The 20,480-nt window shown below is 39.8% G+C and overlaps 1 protein-coding gene across 7 annotated transcripts in view; it reads right to left on the reverse strand.

Moving 5' to 3' along the window:
* DENND1A (DENN domain containing 1A) overlaps positions 1-20,480 on the reverse strand; it is a 361,801-nt gene that overhangs the window by 56,192 nt on the left and 285,129 nt on the right. For all 7 annotated transcript variants that reach the window (XM_075905650.1, XM_075905649.1, XM_075905651.1 and 4 more), the window contains exons 14-18: positions 6,548-6,649; positions 5,905-5,992; positions 5,290-5,330; positions 3,491-3,562; positions 2,278-2,334 (exon numbers count right to left, since the gene is read on the reverse strand). In XM_075905650.1, coding sequence (XP_075761765.1) covers positions 2,278-2,334; positions 3,491-3,562; positions 5,290-5,330; positions 5,905-5,992; positions 6,548-6,649 — 360 coding nt within the window. The remainder of the gene's footprint in view (positions 1-2,277; positions 2,335-3,490; positions 3,563-5,289; positions 5,331-5,904; positions 5,993-6,547; positions 6,650-20,480) is intronic.

The raw sequence follows: 20,480 nt of genomic DNA on the forward strand, positions 1-20,480 counted from the left end.
ATCTCCACAATCATATTAAAGAACAACCTTACACACATCGCAATGACCTCTCAATAGGTCAATCCCACATTCCCCATTTGCAATTCAAACCCAAAGCTGGAGCAGACCAAGGGCAACATGGGCTCTTGATTATATTTAAGAGGTCATCATTGCTATGCAGAGTTGTAGGAAGCAGACCTCTAGCTCCACTGCATTTTAAATCCTATCATTGTATAGAAACTGCTCCTATTTGGCAGTGAAAACTGAAAAAGGACTGTTTAGATTTGACTTTTCCTAACCAGCAGCCTGCACGCTTTTCATGCTAGTCCTGGAAAATAATATTTTAACTTACAGGAGGCAGTGACGTCTGATTAAGAATAATTTTAAAGTATTCCCGAAAATGGTAGAATCACACCCAGGATCAGCAAAATGTATGTATTGAATGATGCCAGAACTTCAGTTAAAAATAACTCTGTCATTAGCAAGCACATGGAAAAGAAGAAACTCTCCAAAAACTGGTAAAAGCAAGTGAAAATTGATAAGGGTGCACTAATGGACCTATCAACAGTAGAGCAGTGCAGACACATTTCCATTAAAAAAAAGGATGATGGTTAGAGTAAAATAGGTTTCACCATTTGTGTCACCTAAAACACACTAGCACCTCGTACTAACATTACCTCTGGCTGTTGTGCTTGAAAGAAGGGGTAGTGGAAAGCGAGTGATTCGAAAGGAAGAGTGGTAGAAAGTCTTGAGTATTCACACAAATCTTTTATGATGATTCTTTTAAATAAGATGAACCATGTCATCTTATTTGCAGAAATGCTAAGTAGTACGAAAAATGCATTTTTAGTCCATAGGGAATCTCACCAGTTGAATGGAGGCAAGTTGAATGTCAGTGTTTTTGAGGATAATTTTGATCCACTCAATTTTGAGTATTATCTGTGTGTTTTTTTTTAAATGAACCAAAATATCTGGAGTAGTAGGGAGGGAGCAACAATAGAGTTAAATTAAAAATTGCATGAGTAATGGATATTCCATATATTAGAAAGCGCCTGATCCTCTTGTATATAAATGTCACAGGGCACGATATAATCAATAAAAAAACGGGTACAAAAAATTCAGTGATTTTACTTAGTGCTGTTTGCACTGTGATCAAATTATACTATCAATTACCCCAAGTAACAAGTAAATATAAGGTTATTTTAAATCACCTGCCAGAACCAAATCTCCACTCATGCACCCAACACTGTAGTTAACAGTTTACCAGTTGTTGCACTATATAGGCTTTATTTCATGAGTTTATTGGTTGGTGGTAAAACTCCATCTGTACTGATAAGTATAGGCAGAGAAGGAAGTTTTTGGTATCTGTCTGTCTGGCTGTCTAACTAACACAGCCTTAACGTTGTTGCTTTGTGTATTTTGAGAATAACAAATAAAATTACTGAAATATTGATTTAAAAATCAGCAGTTGTGAAAGGTGCGGTAAATCAGAAAAAACATTCTGAGTGAGAGCTTCGCAGTTACTAAATTGGCTATCTTGTATTCCCAACAGACTGTAATGGCTCTGATCTATAAACTAAATAGAATAACTAGAAGACAGCTAAAGGCAGAATCATCCATTCATCCTATAGTATGTATCAATATGACCACCCGATGGCCTCAAAAGCAGCAATTAATATTGGATACCACACTGCTCAGACACAATTTAGCATTCCCTGAATGTTCCTCTTTAAACACAAAAAAGATGAAATTCAGACACAATAAAATGTCATCAGAAGGCCAAGGCGCTGGGAAACATAAAACTGAAAAAAATTCAGATTTAAAAATTACAACTTCAATTCTAGCTCTACAGCACTGTGCCTAAACTTCACATTGATGATATGTGCTAACCATGTGTCCCCTCAGAGACGGTGGGTTATTTCCCCTGAGAGGTCACCAGAAGAATATAATGGCAATTTGCCATTTGAAGCAAAGTTCATTGTAGGCATGATCAGCCAGTTTATGCAACGCCCCCCCCAACCATTGTCGTGGCACGATGGGCAGTCGAGGTACCACCATAAATGGAACACTCAATTTTCTGGCTTTCGTGGGTTTAAGTCAGAGCCTGAATGTATTCGAAGATAGTTTTTTGACTGTGAATATTTATAACAGTGTGAAAAATCCAGGACAGCTGGTAATGCATTTTGAAGTGTGCTAACAACACTGTATCAAACAGCTTTCTATTGATCACATAATGCTTTTTGTGGCTAAGTATTTCATACACAGCGCTTATACATTTTGAATAAGAACTTCAAGTACCTTTTGCTTCAAGCGGTTTTTCACCTCTTTTATTCCCATTTTTGCATGATCTTTTGCCTGCATGAAAAATTAATTTAAGTTAAAAATCCCTTTCTAGTTCCAGCAGTGACTGCTCGATTTAAGTCCATCAAGACTCACCTTCTCTGATTATTGAAAATGGGAAGGAAAAATTGGATCATCAAGCTGAAAACATAATGGCTATAAAAACAAATACAAACCTAAGAGGTTAAAAAAAACCTTTAATGATACGGCAAAGATTTTGTTTTCTCAGATATGATGGCAGGAATTTTTGTTCCCGCTTCTCCCACCCCCTCAGTTCCTCCTCCATGATTTTTCCTCTCTCTAATTATTTATCTATGCTGCATGGTGACAATTATTAGTAATAGCACAGCTGTAAGCATCGTCACTGTGCTGCTCTGAATACCAGTTATATTTTACTAGGGCAGGACCTAAACCTCAGGACCTTTGCCAGGCTAGAGGCAGGTGTTAAGGGATAGTTTGAATAGCTACCTTACTGCTTTTTGTTGGATTTAATAGAATTCACTACTGAAGAGATCCTTACATGCTTCCACAATATTAGCCCTCTGTAGTAAAATTATTAGTTATAAACCATATTGCAATAACTGTTATTAGCTGTTTGTTAACCAAGCACTGAAAGATTTTCATTTACAAAACAACCTAAGAAGCTTGGCTCAAAAGAAGCAGGTATGAGAACTCTTTGAGGAAAAATAATAGACATTTATAAAAACTGGAACAATTGGCCAAATGAGAGGATTCCCTCATTTCCATGTAGCTGCTCACTGATGCCATGGGGTACCTATGGATTCCCAACAGTGCAATGACGAGATAGGAGAGGTATATAGGGACTGTTCCATGGAAGTAGTGCTGTTTAATAAAGAGGAAAGCAACTACTGCGCTTTGAAGATAAATCACTAGCCAATCTAATTTTCTTTTATAATTTAACTAGTATAAAATGTTTCATACTGGTATTTCAGTTAAAGAGAAAATATTTCCCCAGAAAAATAGAAATTAAAACCATTGCCTGATATACACTTGGTGATCTAGTCTCCAGCACTTTATTGTTACTATGCATTTATCGTCCTCAAATAATTTTCTTAGTGTACAGAAAAAGACTTAAATCTACAGATTCATTTAAAACAGCATCATAAGTAGATTCAGTTATCTGTGTCATAAGACTCTACTCAATACTTACAAACTTATAAACTGTCTTCATAGCCGGGTTAGCTTTGGTTTTTACTGTATTTATAATGGCTCCACTTCCTTTCTGTAATTACAGTAACAATGGAAACATTTTCACTGAGGCCGTTTAAAGCAAATATCAGTCCAGAGCTATTATTTAACAGGAAATAAAGTATCAATTGTGTTTGATATCAGAGCAGTTTGCCTGAGTGGTAATTTATTTTTATTGAATTCCTCACTCTCACCAAGGATTAGATACTACTTTTTCCAATGAAATTCTGATCTATTTGAAATCGTGTTTTGGAACAGATCTTTGCAATGTAAAGTTTTCAGATTCTCATAATTAAAAGAATTCCCTTTGCCATATTTAGAATTCTTCAGAGGTCCTCTCGCTAAACAGTATCCATCACCATTCTTATCACCCTCAAAGGCATCCTGCGTATTGTATGAAAGTTACAAACATGTTTAATACTAAAGTATGCTGGCAGCTCTTGCGAAGTACAGAAATTTAGTTCCTGGTAAGATTACATGTTCCCTGAAAAAACCCTACTCACTGCAGTGCACTTTGCACTGAGTTACAAGAGTTGAGACAACATGAAATCCAACTACAATTCCAGAGAAGCAGAACTGCATGTAGAGGACACACTAAAAGGCGTATATGGCAATGATAAGTCATACAGAATAATCTAAAAGGTTATTAGTTTTATTTAACTTCTGTATACCATTGACTCTTGCTGTATAGTAAATTATTGGATAAATAAATCTTACGTGAAGAGCAGATGGGTAAAATTCATGAAACAGAATATAATTCCATCGCAATTTAACCTAACACAGAATTAGTCTTCAGAAGTATGCCAAATTTTGCTGCAAACTATTGTAATAATATTTATCTTATTTCACAGCTCTTACGTTAGCTTAGCAAAAATAACGTAAACGACTGAACATTACCACTTGGATTTTACACCAATATTCTCGTCTCCTTTTAACATTTTGCATCCTGCATGTATGTAAACATGATTGACAATCTTTAAAGTAATATTGATATTTTAAATGTATTAAATGCTCAAAGATCAAGATCATTTTCTCCCTAGCTGTTTGTGCACTAGAGAATTCTACTCATGACCAAGACTAGAGAAAAATGGGATACTATATTTAAAAAGTTGAGCTCTCTCTATACAATTATTTTTCCGGCACATGTACTTTTAATGCATCATTTATGGTGGAAGGGACTCTTTACAGTCAGATCCCAATTACAGACCTGAAATAATCATTTATTTTTCACAAAGCAAAATATTATTTATAAATATTTATACAGTCTATTTAATGTATATCAATTAAATAGAGCATTAGTCTAAGCAGATAAATGTGTTTGCAGGGTATATTAGATTACAAACAACTTACTGTCCCCTATTCAGTACTTCACATTGTTCAGTTTTGTAAACAGCTATTCACTGTGGCTTAGGTTTCCACAATAATATTAAAAAGGGAAAAATGAATTCTGTTTGGAATAGGCAACAGCATATTTCTACATGCCTTTCATATGGCCTCCAAGATGCTAAAATCAGGATTGAAAAATGTGAGAAAAAATAAACTCAGTTTCCCTATTCAAGTTTTTTTCCCCCTATGTTTTTCCTTCTGTTCTTCACTACCCATTAAGAGCACATTTATCTTTTAGTGAGCTTAATTTTATCTGGTCTAAACCAAATATTGTGGGATAAAAGCTGCTTTTGCTCATGCTGGTGGAGTTTAATTATGGTGCAAGAACCAAATGGTCCAGTAAGAACAATAATGATTGGAAAACCGCATTCTTACCCTTACTGTGGAGAGCCATTGATGGTACAGTCTGTCACTCCCTGGTAATAGAGAGAATTTTTTTTTATTGATAACAGGAGACAAATGAGAAATGCTGGCATTCAACTGTGTCTAGTGGTAGTAAAATATATATCATCTACCCTTTTCCCCCTTCTGGGAACAGAATAACCAAAAATAAACAAGCAAGTGGAAGAAAGCAAGGTGGGAAGTGGAATTATTTTTCCCAGATTCTCTCAAATATATCTGAGCAAGTTAATGATTTTTTTTAATGTTCATGAAAAGAAAAGAGAAGGTGTCAATGGTTGAATCCAACGTTCCTCAATTCTCATGTGCAAGACCTGTTGTAGTCTTGTGTTAGCCATCTAACCAGATAGTACTGCGCAGGGTAAGGCAAAGGTTTGCAAGGCTGAATAGTGAATGAAAGATATTTTATGTAACCAAGTTGGGACTGAGATCTCCAGAGAAAAAAGGACAGCAGGCAACAACACACTTCAATCCACAGGGACTGAATCTGGTACAATTACTCAGGTGAGAGATTTCTCTGACCTACTGGATCACAAAGCATAACATAAAGGACACCATCCTAAATCAGTAGAATGAGCAGATATTTCTTACCAGCATATTCTCCCATATTTATCTCTTCTTCAAAAACATCACTGAAGCCCTCTCCAGAGTTGAGACGATCAAGGCGTCCATCAATAAACTTTGAAACGGGAAGTATAAGAAAAATGTGTGAACAGAGAGTATTCAATTCTATTGCACTTCAAAAGATGATATTGTACTTTCTCCAGAAGGACAAAGTTCCAAAGACTTTGCAGGGGACAGCCTTTAAGTAGGTAGACTGGAGAAAGAACTATCACTTTGCCAGACAGCATGACAATTCTTTATTTCAACAAGCAGTCAATGATATGGTTTTTGGCTTTCCTAAAATGGCACGGTAACACTGTAGTTTGTACATGGAAGCCTTCAGAGACATCAGCTCCCACTGGCGTCAATGGAATTTTGCTATGGACTTCAATGGGAGGTGAACTTACATTATAGCTATTGAAACCGTTATACCTTGGGTTTAATTCAGGCCAGAAAATAAAAATTAAGTTACTGTTGAAGAAGTTTCATAGATCTTAATTATTAAATTAAGGAACTAATTTTTATGAGTATGTGATTGGTGTAGATCAAAGACGATAGGAATGGTGCTTGTAAAAAAACACATTCTTTGGTGAAATAAGCTACCACCATACGGAAGCAATTAAACCAATACCTGCTTAAAGAGCTGGAGCTGAATAGCATTCTGAAGAAACTGCCTCATGGCGGTAGAACGATGAGACACAAACGTTTCTTCACAAAAAGTGATTGGCTCCTCCTGTAAAGTTCAGAGCATGGGAAACACTGAAACAGCTTTGCCTGGAGAACTAAGTTTGCATTTTATCTATTTCCCTTAAAAAAAAACGTAAAACAAGTCTGATAGAAAGCTGGGTAAGCGACAGTTCTTCTCTCAGTTCATACATGAGAAGGGACAGAGATAGCTTTAATCATATTACTTAGGTGATAACGTACTAAAATTGTGTACAGTCAAGATAAAACCCATTTGCTTTCTGCACATTTTGCTACAATTGACTGGGAGTCTTTCATTCTTCCAAAAGGTACCTTCTAATTTAATACCTCAAGAAACTGACATAGAAAAAGTTCTCTAGTTTTGAATAGACCACAGAGTTAACCTGCACAAACAAGTCTGTAATTTCTGCTTTGCGTTCTCTCCACGGTTCACAAAGATTAGACTTTCATATCCTGAATTGAATGAAATTTCCCTTTTTCACAGGCTTGTTGGCAAAAGACAGAGATTGTTTTGAAGCTCTACTTTTATCTTATTTTAATGAGTTATGTTAATGCTGACGTCTGCTGCGCATCTGCCATAAGGGCACAAATTTCCTCCACACTTAAATCTACAAATTCTCTTCATAGTGAGTAAATACATTTATTAAGTTTCAAAAATGGCAGTAACAAAGAATAAAATTATGTTGCTGTAAAATTAATGCTCAATTCTTTTCATACTCATATAAAATATATTCAGAGCTTTTCATCTGGGAAGAGTTTAGAGTTGACAGTAGGCAGCAGATTGCCTAAAAGACAGAGCTCCCCATTTAAGAGTTCGTTTGGGTTTCAATTCCCCCAAATCCTTCACTGTAGGAACTTGAACTATTGGTGGCTGTGTTAGGTCTCAATATTAACACAATAAGCAAAGTAGCAGCAAGTGCAGCATTACTGGAGGAGGTGGGAATGGATTTCTTAGGGGACACTGAAGCAAAGTTCTGGATAATGATTAATTGTTTCATTTTATCAGCAGAATTATCTTCAGTTGAATCATTCTCAGAAGTATTTAAGAGACCCCAAACATTGCAGTATCTAGAGAAAGAAAGTGTGAACTACAAAAAAAGGACAGATCCCATGCTGTTGCTGTCCCCAGGCTACGCTGACGTAAAATACCCCTTAATGGGTTTCATTTCAATATGAACTAGAAAGAAATGTTTTTGCAGAATATATTTGTATATTTACTCCTCAGGCCAGGAATGGCCTCACCTCCATGTCCACACCACACTGGCTGTTAATGTGCAAAAGGCCACCTTTCAAGGGCCTGTGTACTTGAGCGACTGTCACCCTGCCTCCTGCTCAGCTATTAGATCTGGACAGGAAGAGTGTGCTGGTACCAATGTCTCTCCGTAACTATGTCTAAACCAGGCTTGAAGCAAGACTTATGCTGATGGCTAATATTGGGTAGGTTAAATGGTATCTACATTGGTTTGATCCTTTCCACCTGTTTGAGAAAAAAAACAGGGTGTTCCTCTCAGCGCTCAGACCTAAGCACAGGAAGAGGCGTGAGGGGACTGAGCAGAACTGGTAAGCAAGCTCCAATGTCAAAAGGAGTCTGGAAAGTGGGAAAACCTACTAGTCGCATCTGGCAAGGAATTGGTATCTTTGCCCAGCATGACATCCTCTTGCAACAACATTGCATACAAGTAAAACCACTCCTCTCCCCGATTGTAAAGGATAGAGTCAAAATGTCACTGATCACTACCACTAGAGAGTCAGCTGGTTTAGAAAACGTAGGCACTACAAATGCCACACAGCATCAAATAAACTGCAGGGAACTATTCTCTTCTGGACACACAGGAATGCCAGGCCCCCATTATGACTAGTGAAGGCATAAGGCTCTATTATTGGGATCACAGAGTGGGTAGCTACAATGTCAGTAACAAACGGCATCACGAGCAGGATTCGAACAATCTCCTTGACCAGCATAAACAGGGATTTGCTTTGAGAACCCAATTATGTATGTTTGATAAAGGCTCTGTCTCAGTATGTTTGTAGCTGACATGGCCAGGATCCCAATTTGAACAGGACATGGAGTTCTCTTCGGAGAGAAGTATGTGTCTGTGCACGTTTACTCTGATCAGAGAAAGCCCTGAAGGAGATCCGGCTTTCATTTAAACCTTCACTTCAAAACATGTGAAAGAAGAACCACCAACTGACTCTTTCATGGCCTATAAAACTTCTGAGGCTCCCACTGAGATCACATAGGATAAGAACTCTTTGGAAGGAGCCAAGCACTATCAAACAGAAGTTCATTTTCCTCCATTTTACACAACATTTGACACTAAGACACCACCTTTACATATGGCACAAACTTCACCCTATTCAACTGAAATGATCTCCTAATCCCTACATACAAAAATGGAAGCAGAGGGAAGCCTGTTATAATGTGAACACACTTTCTTCCCACAAGCAGAAATGATTTAGTTAGGCGGTTAGGTTGCTAGACCTTTTGGCTTCTGTAGAGCCGATTCAGGCTCTACTTTTGCTGGATGATAAAAAAAACCAACAAACTAACTTTAATCATCTAGGTCAAGCCGTGAGTTTTCCAGCTTAGATCACATTAGTACCAGTTATCTTTCATGACCTGAATAACAGTGAAAACTCATACTGCTTAACCCCATCCTCAGCTTCATTACAAAAAGAAAAGCTGGATTATAGGACTGTCTTCTTGACAGATGTAGTCAATTGCAAATTATACAGCTAATCAGCTCCGCTGTCACTGACAGGTGACATTGTGCAAAGGGGAAATTCTAGGAGGTGCAGGTGTTTCGTGAACGTAATGGATTTGCTCAAGCATAAGACCATCATTATAACAACAACAACAGTTAACAACTCTTTCATCTATTTAACTTGTAGTTTCCAGCAGTAAGAATTTAGATTTTGATCAATCCAAAATGTAAATGTCTGTTATTCTCTCTTTTCCCTTCAAATTCTCTAAGGAGGCCAGGAGCCGGCACTGCGGATGTGAGAACGGCATGGCTAATGCAATCCTGGGGAGGATATGATATTGCAAGAATGTTTAAAGTTCTGACACAGGCAGAACTCTCTTTTAGAGACAGAAATTATGCACAAACTCTAAAGGGATTTTGCTGATAGATTAGATAGATAGATTAGATAGATAGATAAAACATTTTCAAAGGTAAAACCTTTGTGCCCACCTCACACTGAATGTCAGCGTTCTTTGTGGCACTGGAATACCCCACAGCATGAAGAGGACCAATAAGACAGTGTAGCTTCCTCATGAGCTTTTATAAACAGAAGGATCCAGTGCACTTCTCAGTCTGGCTATGAAATGTGTAGTCAGCCTCATTATCTTCAAATTACATTTAATTCCTGCTGAAGAGAGCCAGCTCTCAGTGAAGAGACCTGGCATAGTACAAGTACCACTCAAAATGGATTCACAATACACTGTTCAGGAGCGCTGAGCACACTGTCAATCTCTTCCAAATGCTGCTGTTTATTTTGGAAGCCCCAGAGTAAGGGAAAGGATGAAAGCGCGCATCGCCAAGCTAGGACACCTTCATCTTATAAACGAATCACTGCTCCCCAAAGAGGAAAAAGTTCTGTTAGTAGCAACAGGAGTAGCAGCACAAGGGACCTCTGGCAGGAATAAAAGTATTGACTCTGAAATGGTTGAGTCAGCAGAGGGTAGGAAGGCCAGTTGGCTGGTGCTGGTAACACCTGCCACAGTGCACACTACTAAAACCATCTAAAAAGGCGTCAAGTAAGGGATATGGAGGCTGAAGAGAGGGCAGAACGGGGCATGGCACAGACAAAGCAGTTAAAAGAAGGATTAGCAGACACGAGGAAACAAGAAGAAAAAAGAGAAGGAGAAAAGTCCCCAACGAAAGGCTAGGGATACTAGGGCTATGTCTACACTGCCGCTTTACTGTGCCACAACTTTCATGCTCAGGGGTGTGAAAAAACACCCGCAGTGTAAATGGGCTCCCAGCACTGGGAGCTATGTCCTCATTTAGGTAGTTTACATAGAGGGGTAGGAGTAGATTCGGGGGGTAGGCCAACTCATTACTCAAGTGTATAGCAGATGTTCAGTGCAGGCACTCCGTAAAAGAAGGCGTCTAGTAATCGATAAATGTCTTGGGGAAAGGACTTAATGTAGAAGTGACCCATAACAGAGAGCTGGGGATAGTTGGGACTCCTGTGATTGGTACCAGCCCCATATCATTATAGTCCCCTTCCTGTGATCAAGTTGCTGGGGGGATCTAGATGGAAAGGGAGGGGGAGTTTGGTTGAAGCCCCCTCTCCCTTGGAGGACTGTAAGGTCCTAACAATAAATCTGCTGGCGGGGGCCTAGGTGGAAGGTGGGGGGAGGATTGTAAAAGACACTTTTCCCCCTCCCTGGATAATTATGGGAGAAGACCAGGGAAGGCTACCTGCACTGTACATATCTGCTGAGTGGTCCCAGACATCTAATAATGAAATTGTGGCCTGATTGAACCAATACTGAATGTCTCCAGACATCATTGTTTTATTACCCTGACGCTACAAACAACGGTGGCCTTTGGAACACTGGCTGCACTGTCAAGTGAAGCCTGCAGTGATATTCTGGGAAATATCACCCTAATCTCCCAGCCAGAATGAGAATGAAACCAGGAAGCAAATCTCATCATGCTAGTTGCAACCCAGGAAAGACAACTCTTCTGCAGACCTTACAGCAACGGTGAGTGCAGTGTCTAAGATTATCTAATCAGAACTGGAGACAGATGATCACTCAGGTTGCAGGATTCCACACAGAAAAACTGAAGTTGGTGATAGATACATCAAGGGCAATTGGCTCATTTTACTTTCTCTTTGCAATCTTGCTATAACCAGAGAACAGATTCCACTCTTCTCAGTCTGCCTCTTTCGTAATGGAATTAGGAGGGCCTGGTTCAAATACATCCTAATAATCAAATGATACCATATTTTATTAGCAATTCAAGAAATTACTTGCTCACCAGTTTTACCGCATTAGTCATAATGAACAATAAATGCAGAACCAATGCTTAAAAGAGCAAGACCAATATATTGTGAGGATGCCACCGATAGTGACAAACTTGGATTGAAGCTTGGACCAGAAGCTACTCAGATGATTTGAATGCAAAAAACAGGCTTTTGCAAAGTTATCTTCATAGTTACTCACAGGGGCGGATATAGGGCAGATTTAGGTATATGCAATGTCTGTTACTGGTCCATTTTAGGACCTGATCTGAGGCCGAACAAGAGCATCTCCTGGTGCTGGGGACTGGGACGGGTGCCTGGGTGCTGACTGTCGATCCAATGCCACGGAGTGCCTTGACGTGGCTCCTATGCCCCGTACTGACCTCGGGGCGCTTCTCACAGATGGCGCCAGTTCTGGTGCCATGGGTTGAAGCGCCGACGCCATCAGAAGTAACTTGAGTCTGGAGTCTCTCATTTAGTCCTTGGTTTGAAGGAATTGCAGATTCTGCTGGAGTCAGTTAGATAACCTTGACAAAGGCACTTTAAGCGCTCCTTGTGAGGGTCTCCACAGGGCATCGGCTTCAGGCACTACATAAAGGGTTTGAAGCCCTGGGGTCCCAGCATACCCCCCGCAATGCTGGGGAGGACAGGGTGAAAACTACCTACAAACTACTCTAATCCACACAGTAACTTAATCAACACTCAACTATTTGAAACTATTTACACAATATAAAAGGATGCTAAGGGTGCGCTTGCAAACTACAAGCCAAGCGTACCAGCAACCATCACGGGCGGTAAGAAGGAACTGAGGGGGTGGAGGGCCAGCAGAGGTATATATGGCTGATATGCCGGCGCTACTCCAGGGGGCTTCCCAGCTGGCCCAACAGGTACTGCTAAGGGTAACAAGCTTCTGGAACTCGTGCATGTGGCATGTGCACACCTAAGTGGAATGGACAAAAGCAAGCACTCAAAGAAGATTAAAAAACCCTAAATGATTCTAGATTTATCATCTGTTCACAAAGAAAATATTCAATATAAAAACACCTACTACAGCTGTTGGAAACCTTTTTGCTACTATAGTCCATGACAGAGAAAGTCAAGAAGGGCAAAGCAAAAGGAAGGATTTCAGACTTCCAATCCAGTGAATGACAATCTTTTCTATCATGCTTATTAAAATATTACCACCAGTGGGCAGGGACCCAGTAGCCAATGGGAGCCGTGGGAAGCAGCATGGGCTGAGGGACGTGCAGGCTACAGGCATGGAGCCTCTCAGCTCCCATTGGCTGGGAACAGCAAACGGCAGCCAATGGGAACAGAGAGGCTCCGTGCCTGCAGCCTGCACATCCCTCAGCCTGCGTGGATGCTGATGAGCTGGCCCTGGAAGTCTGTTCTCTGGAGTCAGCTTATAAATGGGTCAGTGACTTTTTTCCATTTTTCTATAAGTTTTGGGGGTTAGCTTACAAACGGACTTACATTTCAGCGTATACGGTACATTTTGCAAATAATGCCTATTATGAGGAAGAAATGATTCTGTACAATAGTTTGTTATGAAAGATTTCTATAATGCAAAACAAAGAACATTGTGAGCCAAAAAAGAAACTCAAAAACCTATCAGCATTAACCAGTCCAGATATCTAATTAGACCCTACAGGCAAAACCTCCCTTCCAAAGCTCTAATATTTTAAATTCTCTGAATATTTCATTTGATGTACAATATTTTAATCCATTGTTGAATTGTAAGGTAAGTGCGATTGTGAGTAATTCAGGTTTCTGAAACCCCCACTGTATTTATCTTTTGCCACAAGGAATAGTCAACATTTTAGAGACTCAAGGTAAAAGATATGCACATTTTTATGGCAGAGCAACTACACAAACACAAAACATGTTTATCATGTTAACTCACTTCTAATTTGCATTTCATAATCTATCACCTGAAATGCACCTGTCCCTTAAGTGTATGTTTTCTCCAGGCAAATCTCTCAAAGGAAGAACATTTTAATTGACCAAATATCTGTTATCGCCAGAAAGAGCAAGAGAACACTGATGGGAGAGTGTCCATCTTCTCCAGGAGACGTCACCTTTTCCGCCTCATCTTCTCCTCTTCATGCACAAAGGCTCTGATGACACGAAGCTGTATCTTACTTTCTATATTAGTAGCTAGCAAGCAGAGTCCCCAAAACGTGCCAATCCCTGCAAGGGATCAGGACTTGGGTGAGGATCACCTAGTTCCAATCAACCCAGGTGAGTGATGCTGGTTAGAAGAGTGAGCATTTAAAAGAACTCTCGCGAACACTGGCATTCCCCTTTCGCTGCAGCTGTTACACTGGCCTCTTGCCATGGAGTCCTACTGAACCGGTCACTCACCCAGCAACATCAGGGAGACTGATTAGAAATGTTGTTTCTAACACCAGATTTGCTGAGAGAGTTAGCTCCTTCTGGGACTTGGGCCTGGCTACTGTGATCCAGGTATTCTCCTCCATGGGGCTGGATTACTTAACACACCAATCCATTTCCCAAACTGCCGCACGGCTGAGTCAAGGCCCTGGGTCTGATAATAATAATAATAATTCAGGCCCTGGCTCTGCTAGCAACCATTCTTGCATTCATGACGGAACAAGACAGCAGCACTACTCCAGAAGAATGTAGCTAACAAAACCCTGGCGGAGTCAGGAACAGAGCCCAATTCCAAGAGCCTTTGTTCAGTGCCTTAACAACAAATGATTTCTTCCCTTTCCTAGGTAGAGGTATGCCGGTGCCTTGTGGTTAAAGACTCTTAAAAGATGTAATAATATAGAGTTACAAGCAGACAGTCGTTAGTGTGATCAGACAGCAAGCCTCAATTTCACTACGTATGCTAGGAACGCACTCTATCCCCAGCATGTACATGAATGCTATATTCTCTGCTTTACTGATCTACACTGGTACTTATACAAAATCCCCATGTCCTGCATTTTTACTTCATCATTAGAAATTTCAGCTGGCAAGATAGTTTGGGGTCTGATTCTGTAATCACTCCATAAGCAAAACTCCCAATGAAGTCAATGAGTGCTGGATGCAAAGCAGTTACACATTCGAAGCCTCTATAATGAAAAAATCTTTTTCTATTATAGCTGCTGTGGGAGTACTAGTGACACTACAATGAAGGAGAAAATTATAGTGTTGTTACTCATATGAGCTATTTTCTACCATGACAAAATATTATGAAGAGAGTAGGCTTGAAAATACAGATAATAAGCCTCATATTTAAAAAAGGTTGACATTTGAACAAAGAAAATGTCAATATATTAAACAGAATGTTTTGTTAATAGAAGATATAAGGCAACACACTTCACAAATGAAAAGTAGGTGGACAGGGTTTAAGAACAGCCTATGTTCCCAGAGATCAAGACTGCAGATATTTTGCTTTCCTTTAATTTCTTAACTGATTATATCAAGCCTAAACTCAGTCAGATTCTACTCTGTATAATCACTGAGGAAGAACCCCACTGTAGAAAGCAAAACTCCTTTCCATCCCTTAGAGTGACTCAAGAACTGACTCCGAGGTTACCTATTAATAGAGAAAAATCTGCAAGAAAAATGTATAAAGTTTAGAATCATCTTCCTATCTGGCGCAGTGTGAGAATAAGAAAACAAAAAAAGGAGGGAAATAAATGTATTTAACAACCTATCTTCTTAATTAAACCAAAAACCCAACATCAGACATCGTGTCCTGCTGGGGACTCAGAATAATACCGACAGTGTCACCCTCCGACATCAAAATGTCCAAAGATTCAGAAATGAGTAGCAAGTTCCCCAAAAAAACCCTCCAAACCCAGAGAAGAAAAACATGTACATCTTATGGAGGGTGAGAAGGAGGATAGGAAGAGATGTAAAAGTACTTGCTCTTTGGAGCTAAAATTTCAAAAACAAATAAGGGAATGACATTTCTTATTGCACAAACTGCTCTTCAACACAGTGTACGTATTTGAGTCAGAATAAGTTTCCTCAATTAAGGATCCAACTTCTACGCATGATGATCCCAACACAAGAATCACCCAGCTTGTGCAGTACACTGGCTGAAAAGAAGGCTGGAAGTATCATAACATACGACCAGTGTAAGGCGAGGGAGCAGGGATCAAAAACTATGGCTAGTTAGAAACACAACTTGGGAAGATAGGAGAGAAACTTCAACTGTAAACGTAGCGCATGACAATTCGCTTCTGTCCTAACCAAGTAATAAAATCCTCCCCGCAAATAATATAAATCTAATGGAACGAAGAACGTGTTCTAATTTTCACTAGCTAGGGACACCTCGTCATATGACTTTATTAATATGTGAAAATAAAAGGATGTAATAGTGATGAACCTCCTCTCTATATCCATGGTAGTATAATTGTCTATTATAAAGCCTGTATTGCAGCCTGATTTGTCCTCATATTACTTGTCCTGTTAATTGGGTGAAGAACTCTCAGTAGGACACAAAGGAGGAATTTGAAAATTCTAGAGGCTAATTGACAATGAAGCAGGATTGTGATTCCCCAGAAGAAGAATGTTTTAGGGGAGAAGCCTATTTTGAGGTTGGTTGTATTGGGTCCTCTGGAAGGGTTAATCATATTTCTTCTGTTCTAGTTATGTAATGATCTCTGGGGAAATCCAATCAGTCAATGAAATAAAATATATTTACAATAGGTATTTATACACATGTGATCCTGTGACCTAACAGCGTCAGTCAGTGGGCTGTTAATAGTTACGTGACAGCATTCCTTCACGAGGATGTGTGGAGATGCTCAATCATTTCACCAGTGTTGGATCTCAGGCAACTGCCCATTTATTATCCTTATCAGAATGGAAGAAATGTATAATACGTATCTCTGGTTAATTCACAGGAGACTCATGAGATCAAGTCTAGAATGACCCAAGACACTTTTCCTTGGAAGTGGAAAAGGGATACCAAATAGCATTCATTGCATTTAAAACGGAAGGAGCAATGCCTTATTCCATTTCTAATGTCCAGACACTCATTATTTCCCTGCAGAGTGTCAGATTCTGCCTCTGAAAGCAAGAAGGTGTCGCTGCTAGTCAGACTGGAATTCATTGGCAAAATGGCAAGAGCGCGAAGCTACCGACTACAGGGAATATATTCCCATAGCAAAAAAAAAAAAAAAAAATCATCCTGACATCTCGACTTTCCATTCACTTTTAACAGAGCTCCTGCTTTGCTTGAACTAAGTTGAAGCTCTCGGTCTTGCCTTACAAATAGGGTTCATTTGCTTTTGTCACATCCAAAAGCTGGAGACCCTATCTATCCCGCCTGATTTTCTTCTCAGGCTTCCCTGTAGAGTGATGACTCCTCCAATCTCCTCCAAGATTGCGTGTCACCTTCTGCAATCTCTCCTCCGCTACCTCCTTATCTTCAACCACCAGAGAGACTCAGAGTCTTCCCAACTCCACGCTAACAGTATAAACAGTCACTGGAAAAGAAGATGCCTCCGAGTGTCACTACATTCTTTCCTGGAATGGTCCTGCACATAGAAAGCTCTATTCAGTCTGAAGGCAGAAGTCTATTTCTCTTCCCCTACTTTACTCCTAGAAGGTCTCTTCGTGCTTAACCCATGCGGAAGTAAATGAAGGGAATTTGTTCTGCATTATTGCAGAGCTCACTGTAACCCTGAAGTGGAGCTATGCAGAAGCGTAATTATTTAAAATCTGGCCACATGACTCCTCCCCACTCCCACTGTACCATCCGCACACATTGCCAGCATAGAAACCGTGCAACGTTTCTATGCTTTTCTGCGAAAGGAAAAATGCCATCTAATTAGACCACATGTGCAGAGAAGCATCTGGCTCAGAGTGTAGCAGTTTACACAGCAACTTGAGTTGTCGTGGAGACAACCACATGACCAGCACAGAGCTGAAACTCTGGGGCATGAATCCAGCTGTACTTCTAACATGTTCTGACAGAGAGCAGATGGGCAGCTATTTGCAGGGCCAAAAAATGCCAACTCTGCTCTCCTCCAGACCTGCATGCCCTCAATGATCATTTTTATCTTGTAAAGTCGTTCTCATCTGCCCTGGAACCACAAGTGTGAACCAGGGCTACCGCTGCCATGAATACAATCAGAAAGCTGCCTAAACTTTAAGCTCTTCCACATGCACCAGTAGAAGCACTAACAATTCATGAAGTGTGCCTCAGATACCTGCTACTTTACTCAGTCTGATGTTTTATTTTTGCATTCCATTCAAAGTACATTCATGAACAAATGCCTGTGAATTTCTGAGACTCACATGTAGCGAAGGATTATGTATCATTCGTGAGAGCTGATTCCAGTTCAATTATCACTACCATATCAAAACCAAATCCGTTCTGCACTAGAGCAAGGTTTCTTTATATACACAAGTTTTTAAAGAGCAGAGGGAGTCCATGTTAAAATGAAGCTTCAGGGGGTAGCCGAGTTAGTCTGTCCAGGATAAATTACAAAAAAACAACAACAAATGATCTGGTAGCACTTTATCGTCTAACAAAACAGGTAGATGGTGGTATGAGCTTTTGTGGGCACAGCCCACTTCTTCTGATGAGCGGAGTTTTGAGTTTAGGATGTGCAGACCCAAAATAAATAAACCTATTTGTCTGCACTTCCTAAACTCAAAACTCGGGTCATCTGAAGAAGTGGGTTGTGCAACACATCAAAGGCGTGAACGCTGCCTCTGGCAGCCACGCATGCGCGGTCCGGCAGACCACAGCTCTGATAGCAATCCGATTCGCAGCGCTGGGACGGGATCTGACACTTAGAGTGGAGCACCCACGGGGCAACTCAAAGAAGCAGCTCATGATACTTTCAACATGTTTTGTTAAACTCATTTTAACATGATAAATTAAAAAAAATAGTCTAACAGCTACTCTATTCTCAGCAAGGCTATGTGCAAAAAAACATTTTGTGCATTGCACTGGTTACAAACATTAATAGCTAGTAATTCTAGTGCAAGAAATAAATTGTATTTTGAATGGACGTTTTTTCAAATCTCGTTCTCTTGAGGGTTTTCATTCCATTTCTCATTCCTGTCTTCTTTACACAGGAGCTCTTTGCAACACAGGATAGAGTATCTCCTATAGGCAAGAAATGTGGGAATAGATGGGATATATCCAGCAACAGAAAGTTTCGCGATGATTGTACAGGGCTAAGTAAACTGAGAAAAAACAGATGAACTATCTTATTATATGAAGAAATTATATGAACTATCCAGCATTATATGAAGAAATACCAACCTCCTCTCTAAACACAAACACAGAGCCAAAGAAGGAAGTAGCAGATTCGACAAGACCACGTATTTTAGGTATTATAAACTGTTACTTCGAAGCATGACAGCAATTTTTTAATATAGGTGAAACTGTTAACATCAGTAGACATTGTAAGATGCTATTTACAGTTGCTTATAATTTTGCCAAACTGTTTGAGCTGAAATTTTCCACACCCAATATCTGCATCAGACTGATTCAAAAAAATATTTCCGCTATATTGGTTCAGCCTTCCCTAAGATCAAGGTTAGAGTAAAGTAAGTGTTACTGATATTAAAAAAGACATTATAACCATTTCCCTGAGCAACTCACAGCAGGCTTGAAATTTGGCAGGAACAAACCTTTTGCCATGAAAATGTGCTCGAGTTTGCCCAAACTCTCACACTTAAAAAAAAAACAAAAAAAAACACCCCCCCCCCCCCCACACACACACCACTTCCAGCCAAAAATAAAGTTTCAGTTTACACAAGTTCTGCAGAGACTTGTTATGAGTTCAACAGTTAAATTCTTGGAAGAATTCTGTCTGCAATGAGCATGGTCTTATCTAGGGTTTCTGGGGCTAAGCAGGACTTATCCTACAACTGCTTCTCCTTGCTGTCTGGCACAGGAGTTGAGAGAATCAAGTGACTGAGGCAGAGAACTGCAGGAAAAGAAAGGACAGTCTCATAGTTAAGGAGAACGACACTTGGCAGCAATGGATTCAATACCCGCCTCTGCCACAGAGATCCTATGTGAGATTGGACAAGTCTCTTAATGTAACATTTCACTACTAGTCATTAAATTCTGTTCTTCATTTTCTGGTACCCAACATGGACCTGTAGGGACAGATCTGTATAAGATCTCAGTGCTCACAGATGCAACTGAAGATGACTGGAGCAGTATTTTGAACATGGCAAGTCTCTAGGCATCTCAAACTGGGCACACAGAATTAGTAGGCACATTTGAATTTAATTTCTCTGTGTCTGCCTCAGTTCCATACTTATATAAAATGAAGATAAGAAATACCACCTTATCTCACAGATGCTGTAAGAAGATGAAGTCATTAATGTGTATGAATCATTTAGATATAATGGTGAGATTATAGCAAAAAAAAAAAAAAAAAAGGGGAAGAAATTAGTACTTCTATATTCAGGGCAGGGTTTGGATGCAGTGCATTAAATAAGGCCTGAGGTCACACTGAATGAGAATAAAAAGAAATACTAACTAGCCATTCAGTGAATGAAGCAGACAGTGGAATTATGGAATCATGTAAGTAAAGATTTCCTCATGTATGCGCACAAGAGACCTGAATTAAGGTCGCATTGGCAACACTTAATTCTTGCATTTCCTAACTTCTGAGTGCTCTGCATGATTAATATACTTTTAATTTAGCTTTCTGGACGCTATTTTCTGTTTAGATTGGAGCCTGACAGCTGGGACAATGTTACTCTCAGCCTTACTCTGAGCACTTAAATAATCAATTACACACCAAATAAGATCAGGTGAAATAATGCACAAGCAGCTACCGAGAAGTTCGAGGACCCATTGATGGACTGTGTCAGAGCTGGGAGCAAAGCGCAGGTTTCAATTGGACCACACTGTCTAACGTAAAAAAATACAGATGCTTTCC

This window comes from Pelodiscus sinensis, chromosome 22 (genome assembly GCF_049634645.1).
Source record: "Pelodiscus sinensis isolate JC-2024 chromosome 22, ASM4963464v1, whole genome shotgun sequence".
In the NCBI taxonomy this organism is placed as follows: domain Eukaryota; kingdom Metazoa; phylum Chordata; order Testudines; family Trionychidae; genus Pelodiscus; species Pelodiscus sinensis.